The sequence below is a fragment of the Excalfactoria chinensis genome, chromosome 7 (assembly GCF_039878825.1).
Source record: "Excalfactoria chinensis isolate bCotChi1 chromosome 7, bCotChi1.hap2, whole genome shotgun sequence".
NCBI classification, from domain to species: domain Eukaryota; kingdom Metazoa; phylum Chordata; class Aves; order Galliformes; family Phasianidae; genus Excalfactoria; species Excalfactoria chinensis.
Genome location: NC_092831.1, coordinates 6,623,482 through 6,637,537, shown reverse-complemented (window position 1 = coordinate 6,637,537; position 14,056 = coordinate 6,623,482). Strand labels below are relative to the sequence as shown.

The 14,056-nt window shown below is 42.0% G+C and overlaps 1 protein-coding gene across 1 annotated transcript in view; it reads left to right on the top strand.

The window, feature by feature from the left end:
• Positions 1 to 5,405: 5,405 nt before the first annotated feature.
• Positions 5,406 to 14,056, top strand: part of GPR39 (G protein-coupled receptor 39) — a 56,967-nt gene continuing 48,316 nt past the window's right edge. The window contains exon 1 of the mRNA XM_072341543.1: positions 5,406 to 6,273. Coding sequence (XP_072197644.1) covers positions 5,406 to 6,273 — 868 coding nt within the window. The remainder of the gene's footprint in view (positions 6,274 to 14,056) is intronic.

Genomic DNA, 14,056 nt, shown 5'->3' with positions numbered 1-14,056 from the left:
AAGTCATGGAGGATTCAAGTTATTAGAAGCTGCGTTTTTAAGTTCTTTCAATCTTGTAAGCTTAGGCAACTAGCTGTATTCAGATAGGGGTCTGAAATTTTTTCTAGGGCAACAGCATAGTGAGATCCAAAAGGATGAGCCTCGTTTAAAGATAGATTGGAATAGTGCACTGTTTGTAAGGATTTTATTTGTCGGTTTACAAATTGGACATAAGGAACAAAGTATGCTCTTAGAAAGGAGCTTTGACATGTACTTTGAAGCCATCGCCATCTATTTGGACTAGGCAGTTCAGGAGCTTCTCAGAGAAGAACAAGCTTTCATTCTGCCTGCTGGGGATGGTGCCCCAAGTCTCAGTTTCATGAACCAGATGTTGTGTCGTGGTGCCATTGTGCTGCAGAGAAAGGGCTGTCTGAGCAGGTTATTTCAGGAAACACGATCAATATGATTGATTCATGATTATTGAGACCTTAGCATGTTGCATGCTTTTTGATTTTAAGTTACAGGTCCTTTGGCAAGTCTGGGAAATAAACAGGCTCAGTTCCTTCAGTGCCTCATTCCCAAAGGATGCAAAAAAGGACTGTCACATTCTGGGAGCAGACTTTCTTTTCCCAGCCTTTCTAATCAGCTTCTCTCTGTTTGGGGCCACAGCTGCTGGCCTCTTTTTGCCTCCTAACAGCTACAGCAGTGTCAAGGGAGGCAGAGAAGTGCCTCTCCTCCCTGACTCCAGAAGTGGAAAATCACTTTCTTGCCAGGCAGAGTGCACTCCCACCTGATGGCAGCAATCTGCAAACATCCTGGTGCCTTTGGTTTGCTTCAGACAGCATTGTGTTTATGTGAAAGCTCTGATCATCTTCACCGTTTTAATTTACCTAGGTGATCAGAAAGCAAGTGGCTTGTTCAGATACAACTAAGTACAGTAATTGCTTGTTTTGGCACTGTCAGTGTATTTGAATTATTTTGAATTAAATCAGCTAAACCACCAGGACAACTAGTTATGAGCTGTGTAAATACATTTCTAGTTCTGTGTGCTACAGGTTATGCAAGGGGGTTAGCTGAAATCCAGGGTAGCAGTGAGGAGTCTCAGGTGTCTTGGATTAACGACATAGTCTCATCAGTGCCACCAGTTTCTCCTCTTGTTGCTTGCCAATTTGTAAAACATACTGGAAGAAGTGAAGTGCTTTGATCTATTTATTTATATGGAATGATTTCCACCAGAATTTTCACCACTTTTTACCATGTGTTCTGGAAACACTTTTGAAAGCCCCCTCTTCTATGCTGCAGATGAGTAAACAGTATGTGATATTCTAAGAGGATGGCATTACAGCAGATAACGCGGTACACAGTTAAATAAAAGATGGCAGTTTTCCATACGTCACCTTTCTAGAGGTAATCTAATTAGATAAGAATTAATTATGGATATGCAGGTTACGCATCACATCCATTGCTGTGATTGCATAACCCAGTCTCTCACATTGCCAGAAGGAGCTGAGCAGTTGTTAGACTGTGTTGCCCAAGAATGAACTCGGAGGGAAATGGAGAGGAAATGCATCTTGCAGATGAATTCTGCTTACATATAGTATTAACTGTCAACATGGTCTACCAGGGAAGAAAAAGAAAGTTCAAGAATAATGCACTATAATAATACAGAGGGACCTTAACAGTAAAGAAGAGGCTTGTTAGATACTGAGAAAACAGAAGGAAACCAGGAGTTAGCTGAATTAATGATGTTTTTAATGAAAAATAATTTAAAAAGCCAACGTGAGCTGACTCCAGCAAACTGATTTTTAGAGAATATTTAAAATCATTCAGTTTCTTCACTTTTGTCTGCGCTATTTCTTCCTTTTCTTCCTGCAGCGTTTTTTCCCCTCTGCCTGTGCGGATCAGAGTAGCTGCTTTCTGCAGAACAGCAATCTCATTTTGTTTACCTTGTGTTTCAAAGAGAATTGAACAAGCCCAGGATTCGCCTTCTCTAAACAAATACTGGCAAGACAAAGGTATCGCAGCTATTCTAGGGACAAAGGGTTTGTCGAGATGGAGACCGGTAAAGACTGACAAGAAAAGAAGAGCCAATGTGTTTTTATCTGGAAAAAAAGTTAATCCTTTTCACAGCCTCATTTTCTTTGCTTTAGAGATAGCTTTCCTTTTTCATTTAAGTTTTAGAGTTTTTCATCCGAAGGAAGTGAGAAGCCAAGGTATTTTCTTTGTTCCTGTCAAGTAGCTTCAACAGTTTGAGAACAGAAACCAGTCAGAGCAGTGTGATTAGCGTAGCCAATTAGGGTGGATTTGCATATTCACAACACAGCTATCGAGAAGTAATTCTGCAGAGATAACACAAGCGTGGCAATGCCTGTCTGCCAGTCAGTGCATCCTGGCTCCTGTGATGTGCAGTAATTGAGAAATAAGAGTGAGTCTGAGATTGGGCACCCCCAGCCAATCCACGTGCTGGCAATGTGCAGCTTGAGAGGAACGTGTTTGCAAGGCAGAAGCTCTATGACACCCTTGCACGCTGAAAAAGGTTAATCTACAATCCATTTACATAAAATGCAACAGCGTCTGTCAGATGAGTTGGTTCTTCAAAACTCACTCCAGCTACAACTTGTGCTAGCTATGGGGTGACTGAAACCTCATCAGGAGGCTTTTCATGAGACGGCAGATTTCCAGGGCCTGAGTGCCCTGCTGCTCTGCCTGTCAGCTCAGCCAGGTGCACAGCACAAGGGGCAGGTGAACTTTGTGCAGCAGCCCAAAGGGCAGGCCATAAAACTTCACCCTTCTGTCCTAGCAGGCCTTGCAGCAGTGGGGTGTTATCCAAGGAGCTGGCAAGAAAGCAAACAGTCCTTCAGGAAACCTTGTAGATGGGGTGTAGGCTGGCGTGGATGATCATTGCAGCTTTATTATCTCTGAAAGCAAAAAAAATCACCTTATGTGCTATAGCAGTGGCAATCTGTGCTCCATCTATGCTTCTGCTATTGCAGCCTGTCATCTCTACCAGTAACTGCAGGTGAGCATGGCTGTGGCCTGCGTCTTCTGAATGCTCTGTTTATTTATTGAGGGGCTGACAAGTTGCTGCCTGCTCTGTGCAAGCAGCCACACATGCTGATTTTAGAAAGATACACGGTGGTGGCTGTCCTGAATACTCCTGACTCCTCTTTGATGCTGGGAGCTGAAGTTGTGGTGTCCAACTGCAGCAGATCAGGTCAGGAGAGGCACAGTGTGGCCTTTGCCCAGGTACAACTACACAGGTTGCATTCACTTCCAAAACTGCTAAGGAGGTGGTAATCACTGCTACAAAATCTCAAGGAAAACACAACAGGATCCTTTAAATTAGATTATTCTATAAATCATAAGATTATAAACTGGTGCTGTGTTTGCCAGAATAAAGATGATGTGCTCTCAGGCTCCATGCCACATAGAGGCATTTAGTTCTCCCTCCAGGAAGATAGTTTTTTTTATAATCATCCATGATAGGGATTTTTTTAACCTATTTCTAGAGTGCTCATTGCTAGTTTATCTAGTCCACTGACTCAAGGAGGATTTTTTTGGTCTCACTTTATGAATATCCACAATTGTGTCTTTCCGTCCTATCCCCTTTGCGGCACTGGCTTTTTATTAGAAAGTTAATAAACTTTGTGTATGTTCTAAAGATAATATTGAAAACTGCAAAATTGTGTTCTGCATTTTATAATTGGTGTGGAAAAAAGGAGGAGATCTAATCCTATTGGGCCTTCTTTGCTCTCTTTTGCTCTCTCTCTCTCCCTTTTTCCCCTTTGATGGTAAGCAGCAAATTTTAATTAGCTTCATTTCCACAATTCAGTCATGCATATGTAATCTTTGTTCACACTTTTATAAAGTAAAATTAAGTGAAAGAAATTGAGTAATAATAGAAAGCTTGTCTGAGCAGAACAAATGTGAATTATCAAACATAAGGAAAGATGACTGGGACTACAGGGCTTGAAGTTGTGCAAGGTTTGAGGTGGTTTCTCTAAAACAGAGCTGCATAAATAATGCATAGAAACAGGTGCTGATTATCCTGTTTTGGGCATCTTTTGTTCATTACGTTCTTGGTCTTCTGAGGTACAGTGATAACCAGTGAATGTGAGGAGACTACTTAATAACAGCTTTCTAATGTTTCCCTTTTATCATGAGCTGGAAGTGTCGCATGAGCTTGTCTAGTTAATAAAAATCACTTTGTGAACCCACTGCTCTTAGATTTGGTGCTGGAGCAGATTGCTATACCGGGCCTTCTCTTGATTATAGCTGCAGAAGTTGTTCTGCCGTTTTGCATTGTAATTTAAAGGTTCCCTAATCCATATACACACCCTCTAATTAAATGTTTCCAGGGGTTACCTTGGGAGCCTTCAGCGCTATGGTTTGAAACTAAAACTAAAGAGCACATTAAATTCATTCTCCCTGGGGTGAGACACAAGAGAGGGAAGTACGTTTTCATCCTGTGCTACTTCTGATTATTAGAAAGTATGAGCATAATTGGGACTACTAACTTCACTCTTTTTGTTATCTAACGTGAGAAGATGGAATTTTAAAGGCAGACAATCAATGTGTCTAAATCTGGAGTTCGATTTATAACTTGTGAGAAGATTCATCAGCAGGAACTAAAAACCAGAACCTCCTGTTGAAGTAAATTGGTCCACGGCCACAGAAGCTGCATAGCAGACACCACTGCACCAGATGCTGAGGTTTTCATTAAGGGATATGTAAAGTAGTGAGGTGTGTTGGTGTCACTACAAAGAGAAGTCAAGTCTGGAGCGCAGTTAATGTTAAACTTAACAGTGCAGATATTTTCCCCTCAGTGTGTGTTCACGCACTCAGCCTCACCCCACCAATCCAACAGGTTTAGGAGAAGCACCTTTTTTTGTCCCTGAGACGCTCTTGTTACAGGAACTGGTTTCAGAATTGGGCGTGTTTTTGTGGTTGTTTTTTTTTTTTCCCCTAACTCTCCTTTGCTACCAGTGACTGGGGACAGGCAAGATTTAAGTTAATGGTTAACAGGGCTGCACAGAAACTCTTGACTTCCTCCTACTGAGGTCAGGACAGAAAACTGCCTCTGCTCACAGAGGAAGAGAGGAGAGACGGACGCAGGACGAGAGCAGGACGCATCACAAAGCGGCTGGGGAGCAGTAGCTTCACTCGATAGAGGAAACGGGGAGGAAAATCCAAAAAGAGCAAGAACTGTTTGCTGTAAAGCTTGGTAAGAACCGAGATACTTTCTCTCCCACTTGGATTATTGACTCAGCAGTTATTGCTAACAAAACCCACGGGTGTGGCTAGTTGAGACGCTTTCATTGTGCCTGACTGCTCGGATTTGTGCATATTTGTGTGGGGGGCAAGGTGAGAAAAGACTGAACATCCGAGAGGCTTTTCCTCTCTCTTCCTCCTCCTAGAGGTTGCTGATGGCTGAACAAACACCCTCTTCAGACTGTTCCAATCTCATTGATCACAGCCACATCTCTGAGTTTGAGGTATCTCCTTGGATCAAGATCACTTTGGCCTTGCTCGACATCTGCATCTTTGTGGCGGGCATCTTGGGCAACAGCATCACCATCAAGACTACCAGGATCCTGCAGAAGAAAGGCTACCTGCAGAAGGAGGTTACTGACCACATGGTGAGCCTGGCCTGCTCTGACCTGCTGGTCATTCTACTGGGCATGCCCGTGGAGTTCTTCAGTGCCATTTGGAAGCCCTTTGCAACCCCAAATGGCAATGTGGCTTGCAAGCTGTACTCTTTCCTCTTCGAAGCTTGCAGTTACGCAACTGTGCTGCATGTGGCCACCCTTAGTTTTGAGAGATATGTGGCTATCTGCCACCCCTTCAAGTTCAAGGCAGTCTCTGGACCCCGTAAAGTGAAGATCCTCATTGCTTTTGTCTGGGGGACATCTGTCATTGTGGCTCTGCCCCTGCTCTTTGCCATGGGCACGGAGTATCCACTGGAAATCATTGAGAACTATCAAGGTGTGACTGCCTGCACCAAGCCAACTGCCAGACATCTCCTTCCTGAACTAAAGCAAAATATGACCATCTGTACCAGCCTCTCCTCCAAGTGGCCTGTCTTCCAGGCCAGTATTTTCAGTGCCTTTGCTGTGTACATCATAGTGCTGGGGTCCGTTGCCTTCATGTGCCGCAGCATGATGAAAACCCTGATGATCCACAAGAAAGGAACTGTGGCAGTGAGGGGTGAGCCTGGACAGCAGGATCAGTACCTAAGGAAGAATGAGACCTCAGAGGGCAAGAGCTCCAGGAGACAGATCATTTTGTTCCTGGGTGAGTGACTCCTCACCCTTTCTGCTCCCAAAGAAGGGAAGGAGATCCCAGAAGCCTCTATCTTAGCAAGTGTCTCCATATGAGTGGTCTGTGGCTCAAAGGGGAAAGGAATGCTGTTGTTTACAATGATGTGTTTTAAGAAACCTGATTATAATGCATGCCTATGTGATGCAGTAGTGGTAACAGGGTACTGATGCTGGACCTATAGCAGTAGGCACAGTTGCCAGGATATAAAGCAGCTCTATTTGCATGTGCTCTTATTAATTTACAAATACGTGCATATTTAGTAAGACTCTTGATAAGAGGGAAGACTGATGTGCAGAATCTAGAGTTTGTCCCACTCTGAAGGCAATTACTTACTAACATGGGGTGCTCTCAAGGGGCTCTTGTGGCTGTGTTGCGTCTGAACATTAAGAAAGCTGGTCTGTAGAGCTGATTTGGTCTTGCAAATAGCTGTTGCTATTTTTTTTTTAATTTTTTTATTTTATTTTATTTTTTTGTGGTTTTATTTGAAGGCCTATATATATTTTATATATTTGGAATTATGTTTGATTCTGATCTTTCCTGCTGCATTTGTCAGACAGAAACTAATCAAGCTGTCATTTCACCAACTTGGAATCCTTCCAGGCTGTGATCCACACAGTCTCCATGTTGATGCTCTTAGAGCCATTCTTAATCATGTCTTGGCTGAGTTACGGCTAGCTTTTGTTTTGTTGAGTTGTTCAATACGATACTGGATATAATGAACGAACCATCTTGTGTATAAATGCACAGCCAACCTAGGATTTCTATAATGCTTTTTGGTGTTCTGCTTGATGTTGAGAGAGGGAGTTAAAACTCGTGGGTCTGTCCACTTCTAAAGCTTTGTGCAGATTAGCTTTTTTAGTAGTGCTTTGTTCTGTTTTTTGATATATAGGGCTGGTAACTTGAGGGTGTGGGGAAAGGATGGAGCTGTGCTGGCGCAGAGTGTGATGAAGGCTTCATGTAGGAGATCATGTAATGGCCTGGGTTGGAAGTGATCTTAAAGATCTCCTACTTCCTTCCCCTCTGTCCTGGGTTGACAGAGATGCCATCCAATAGATCTGACCTGACCTTGAACACCTGCAGGCATGGGGCACCCATAATTTCTTTGGGCAGCCTGTTTCACAGTCTCATTTCAATCTGAGTAAAAAAAACAAAACAACCTCCTAATATCTAATTATATCTCCCCTTTTTTAGTTTAATCCATTCCTCCTTGTGCTGTCACTGTCTGCCTGGGAGATGTGACGCTTGAGGCTGCACAGAGCTCTTCTTCATGCCTAGGGCTCACTTAGAGAAGCAATCATCTTCTGCCAGGTGACTGTGAGTCATGGACGAGAGACCCCACATCAGGATGATTGAAAGGGCTTTTGATATCCTTAACACCACTGAAAGCTCTGTCTGCTGGGGTAGAAGTTCAACAGCTGCAGCTAAATACAGTATGTTGCACAGATGAAAAAGAGAGATAAGGCTTTGCTCTTTAAGTTAAGTGCTGCTGTGGGATCCTTAAGATCTGGCTGCTCTTGTAAATCATCATCCACAACTACGCCAAAGTCCAGTCTAAGATCCCAACTCTTTAGAAGTTCTGGGAAGGGTGGGAGGTGAAGGTAAGTTACTGAGGCTTTTCTTCCCCTCCTTGGCTGTTGTTCTTGCTTGGTGACGGTCCAGTGTGGAATGGAGCAGACCCAGCGCTGCTTGCAGAAGTGTTAAGAAGCTAAATGAAAACAGCCAGCTTGTCCTCTGTCTTGAGGGAATTTGACACCAATATTTGATGCTTTCTCAGCTTTTTGGAACAAGTAGATACTTCTGCGAATTCCCCAAAACTATTTCAGGCATCTTTCAGATGGCTCTTAATATGAGTCTTGCTAATTAACTTCTGGTGGGAAGTAAATTAATAAACTGAAGAGGAAGAAACTGTAGCCTGCATCCCTGAGAACGATGCAAAGCAATTTAATTTGGAGATCTCATAAGAGTGATGCTTTAGGGCAGTTTTAACCCAGAATAAATGAACATATAAATTGTTTACAAATCGCTGAATTTAAATATAGTGATTTAGAAGTCCTCTTTGTTTTTTCATTTAACAGATGGGTCAAATTAAAACAAATATTTGCTCGTTTACAACATATTTCACTTTTAATGTGAAATGTGAATGACGGCGTATAGCAAGATGTCTTTGAACATCTAACAGCAATAAAAACAATTTAGCATTTTCTAGTTGTTAAAAGTGGTAAGTTCAACAAAACAGGGAATTAAACTCATAAATCTCCTGACGATGAGAAAAAGCCGAGCAGAAAGAGACACGAGATGGAACTGGTGCTTTTTTATTGTCACGTTATTGTGCGGCACTTTAGAAAATTCATGAAAATGAGTTGGAAATGTTGAAAGTGAAAGACTGCTTGCTCTGGGTGACACTGAGGCTTGCAGGAGGAGCTGCAGATGGGCTGACACCACAGCTGTGGTGGAGGAGAGTGACGAGGGGCCAAGCAAAGGGAGCAGCAAGGTGATGGGCAGGCTGTGCTCACCTGGGGAAGGGCTTGTGAAGATCAAGTCGTTGGGCTTAAAGCCTGGAGAGGCTGGTTGAGGATTTGACGTCTATGGTGTTTTTGGCAATGCTTATAGTAGAGGGCAGGAATTGGTGCAAGAATTTTGCACCCGTTGTTGTAGAGGAAATACTTCCAGAGGCAGTTCAGCTCAAATTTTGGTAGATTGACCCCAGTGGAGGAATGTAAAATTATCCCACTGTTCTGGAGAAAATCACTTTTGCTTCTATAAATGAAGCTGTGCAGTTATATTGTTTCCAGCTTCTTTCTCGTGACTGCTCTTGGCAGTAATATATCACAGATACAATAACACATGTAAGTCTCTGCATAATATTCCTACTCCTGAAAATTAGGCATTTCATGCTTTTGGCTAGACCAGGGCATGCTTCCTGTTGTCTGTGCTTGTGATTGTTTTTTATTCATCTTATGAGTGAGGAGGCAAAACCTCTCTGCCTACAGTGGGTCAGCCCATCCCTGTGAAGGGAGCAAATCTAACCGGTAGGCACTGGGTCAGTTAAGGCGGCTTTACTTGTGTTGGGACGGGAGATCTAGTGAGGGTTCTGGATGAGTGTGAGCTGTTGTGAATAGCAAGGAGAATATATCTGAACGTAATTGTTTGAGTGGTTTGTGGCAGCATTTTTTTATAGAAGTTTCTCAACTTCCCCATGGTAGAAACTGAAGCCTGTAGAAGACAGCCAGCTAGTGCAATAATTAGCAGTGTTGGTGAAAGTTTGCGCTTTCTTAGTTGAAACAATACAACTTAAAACTCTTGAAGGCTACCAGGTGGCTCTTTGCTGGGAAGTGGCATGGGATAGGACCTTTGTGTCCCTTGCCATGTGGTGTTTGCCTTGGCACCAGCTGCTCTGTGCCATCACTGCCCACTTGCACTGGTGTCACCTAACTCCTTTCTAACCCGCTCGCTAGTACAAAGCCTTTATACAACAGCAACTTGTCATCAGGCTACATCTGACTGACCTGGACTTGTACTCTGTGATGAAGCAGGTTTTGACTGCCTCAAATGAAAAATTTATTGCTTTTAAAGCTTCTGCGGTATTTCTCTTGCCAGCTTTAGTTTTGTGCTTCTGCTGAAGGTCTAAGTTATATTGTATGAGGCAGCTTCAAGCCTACCACAGTAAATAAGCTGAAATAGAAAAGTCCCTTAGTGTTGCTATAGCCACTGCTTGTCTTTGCATATGCTTCCAGTTTGCCTGTTAGAACAGTGCTCTTCTCTGCTAGAACAGCAGAGGGGTCCTGATACATGACCTACTAGGTGCTGTGGGTACTTTGCCACTTGCCAGCCAGCATCTCAGCAGCTGAGCAGTGCTTTTCTGTCTCCTGGCCATGCAGAGAGACATCTGTCCATCTTCTTCTTTCAGGAGGGAGAAGCACCAAATTAATCCAGCTGGTATGAAGTGGTTGCAGTAGATGCAGTCAGCAGGAGCTACTTAACTGGAGACTACAGTTGAACCTGCTAGATATAGATAAAACATGGAGTCTGAAATTTAAAAGATCTCTTAGAACATAAGCCGGAGCACCATTCCCCCCATATCCTAGTGCTGGCAGATTAATGTTTTGCTCAGAATGAAGGTATTGTGTGTAGAAATAGCCTTTCTGAAGATCACTATGGAAATGTACTTCACGAGGTGCTTGGCAATTGGATTTTCAGGAGGACAAATTACTTCAAATACTCTGCAAAAAATACATGGTTATTACACTATAACTTGACAATGGTGGGACTTCTGGTACAGGAAAATTAGATGCTTCTTCATAGGCTGGAAGTGGCTGGTTTTTTGTTTTTTTTTTTTTTCCTTACTAAGAAAGGTAAAACTTGGGGATAGAATAGAATTGAAAGAATAACCTAATTGATTAGATTCTGGAAGAACACAGCTCCAGCCCATGTTCTTTAAACTCAGCTTCATTGACTCCTCTCGGTTCATTTCTTTAGTCATTCCACTCAGCTGCCTTTCTTCAGAGGCTTTCTTGGAGGGGTGCCTGAAGATAAATACGTTGTAGGCTGTATATGATTTTCATCTTTGTATTTTATGTGGTGTCTTCATCCATATACTCCCCTGAGCAGGGTTTCAAAATACATAAGATGAGCAGGAGGCTGTGTGCTCTGAAATGGAGCAGGGATGGAACAGGCAAAATGAGGCACTAAGACCAAAGGACTGGGCTCTGGTCATTCAGCTGAATGAGACACCCACCCTCGCTTGCAAGCAAGATTTTTGCTATATGTGTTGATTTCTGGAAAGAAGATCAAAGCAAGAGATTTTCTTGGTGATTTTCAGGAAAAAATGTGTTTCTTTTCTACAAAAGTATTAACCTGATGTCAACAGCAAAACTAATTGATGGTAATGCACGCTGGTAGCATAAAACCAAAGCTCAGTGGTTTAGCAGATGAAATGGAAAGACAGCATCCAGGGATAACAGCTTCTTGGGCCAGTCCGGTACAACCGACTGTGATGAGCCCTAAGATTTCTGTTGGTTTAAAGAAAAATGCATCAAAACACAAACATAGCCACAGGAAAATACAGGCAAGGCAAATTTCCAGTCAAGATATTCAGATACTTTCAATTTTCCCACTAATTTAAAAACAAACGTAAGCGAAAATGAGCATAATTTTCCTCCCTGTTGTAGAGAAAGCAATTTATGTGCTGCTGCTTTTGACAAGACTCAGGTACTAGAAGGCTGTGCTTTTGACTTAAGTAGACAGTCTTCCTCTCCTCCTATGTTGAAGGATGGCAAAAGGGAACAGAAAGAAAAGGGATGTAAGAATGGGGACTAATTGAGGCCAGAACCCCCTGGGTATTTAAGACTTTTTGTAGTTTTAATGGAAAAATCAATATGTGATTACACGTTGCTTTAGAGCACTTAAAAATTGTTTCAAAGTGAAGTGTGCAGCTTTAAAAACAACCTAACCTGAAAACACTGTATTCAGAGCATCAAATTCATCACTGGTGTAATCCACATAATAATTCTCTACATGTGATATCCGGACAGTCTCTGTGGGCATGCAGCTACTGTCTTTGCTTCTGTGAATGAGAAACCTGAGAGGACAATGGATGCTTTAGTGGTGCTCAGTGAAAATCACAGCCATACTTCTTTCTTTCAGCCTGCAAGGAAATGAGTATTTCACCTGGTCTGACAGTGAGCTGTAGATGTTGGAGTCTTGCTTCAGCCCAGCTCATCCTGCGGCACACACAGCATGAGCATCTTTATGCTCTGCCATCTGTGTTGTCCAGGGGCTACGTGAACAGCTGAGTTTTCTGAAGTACTTCTGTGCTGCGCTTGCCTTTGCTCAATGTCTTTAAAGGTATTAACCTCATTAAAGACTGCTGCTTGGCCTTAAAATTAGTTTATTATTTTCTCTTTTATTATTATTATTATTATCATTCTTCTCTCTCATTCATAAACTGTAGGTAATACATTTGCGTATCTCCTCATTCTCCTCATACCGTGCGGTTGTTGAGTCTCCTGGCACCCCCAGGAATACACAGGAGAAGGAAGGTGGATGTGGGGATTTTTGCTTTTGGAGAGCTGAGTTCCAGTTGTCTTATCTCAGCTTCTGAAAAACCCACTCTGGGTCATAGCAATGCCTCTCTAGGATGTTTGCTCACAGGTAGAGAGACCTTGTGAACTGCCTTGTTCTCCAAAGAGTGAGTAAAAAAGCAGAAGGATTTATTTCTGTCAAAGTGGAGAAATCTAGATGATGCTCCAGGTATGAAATGGTAGATTGTCCTTAGCTGAAAATCATCACCTGTGTGTTAGGAAACCACATCCCATTGATTTTTTTGTCTATTCCCTTATTCTTTGGTCAAGAGACTGTTGTCTTAAGCGTTAATTTTCCACTTTGTCTTGATATTTCTTCTGAGCCAGACACTCAAGCACAAATTGCTCTTACTACTTCCCAGTTTAGTAAACAGGGCTCATTTATGGCAAGTTCACAGATGATTTATTGAAGTCTTCACCTGTGAAAATTAAATGCGTTATCTATTCCTCTATTGTTTCATATTCCAATTATATCACATTTCACTAAACAAAATCTTTTATTTTCCTAGCTGATGTTAAGACCGTTATCTTTAAACAATGATTGCTAGCCTCTGAATTTTAATGGGAGAGAGCTTTAATATCTGAGTACTTATTAGTAATATGAAGCTTTCAATTTTATCCTCGATAACTTCTTGATTTCCTAAAGGCAAAATTTGTGCTAGAAGCTGAGAACAGATGAACTGCCAAGCAACAGGTTCAATATTATTTTAGTCTCCTTTGCTGTTACAAGTGAGTTCCTAAGCCTGTAATTTTAATGGATAGGTAGCAAAGTTTTAAATAATAATAATAATAATGAACACACACACGCACAAAAACCATTAAGAAGGAATTTCCAGTGAAAATAAACAGTTAAGATTTCAGCAGATGGTTGGCACAACATGCAGCATCTTCTTAGCCTTCCTCAGGGCACTGAAAGTGTGTTTGCACTGCTGGATGTCAGCCTTACACTTAAGTGAAGAAGCCGTTAGCCTCTGATCCCTGTTGTGGATGCATGAGTAATATCAAGGTCAAACCATTATGGATTAAATGAGTTTGCTGAGACCCTCTTAAACATATAGTTACTAACTTATAGTGAACAGGTGAAACTGAAGAACAGGTCTGGTATTGTTATGAGCTAATTTTCCCTTACTACTTCTTAAGTTGCTTCAGAGCAAGGTTTGTTACATTTAATTCACTTGAAAACACTCACCCTGTTTATTTCAGTGATTTTTTTTTATTTATTTTTTTTTTTTTTTAAGAAGATACTTAAATTGAAATTAGAGCTTATGGGGATAGAGTTGAGAGTCTCTCAGAAACCAGCTGTATGCTTAGGGAAGCATACAGAGGGAGAGAGTTCTGTTATTACTCAGAAAACTCTTGACTTGACTTGACCATCTGCAGACGTAATTATTACCAGGAAACTCAACTATACTCATGTGTAAAGAACCCCAGGCACAGGGGTGTAGTAGAGAAGGCTTTATTGCTTAACTATCCATACTAGTCCTCTCTCAGCACAGATGACTATCTGTTCTTGCATTGTATTTTTCCTAGCTAGCAGGGTGCAGCTGAGGGTGATCTTGATTTGGAGGAATGTCAGGGGACTGTCCTGGTTATCCTTCTAGAAAAAATGTGTGGAGTTTACAGTTTATCTGTGAAGTGTAAAATTAGAATCATGGATCTTACTGTTGTGGATTCAA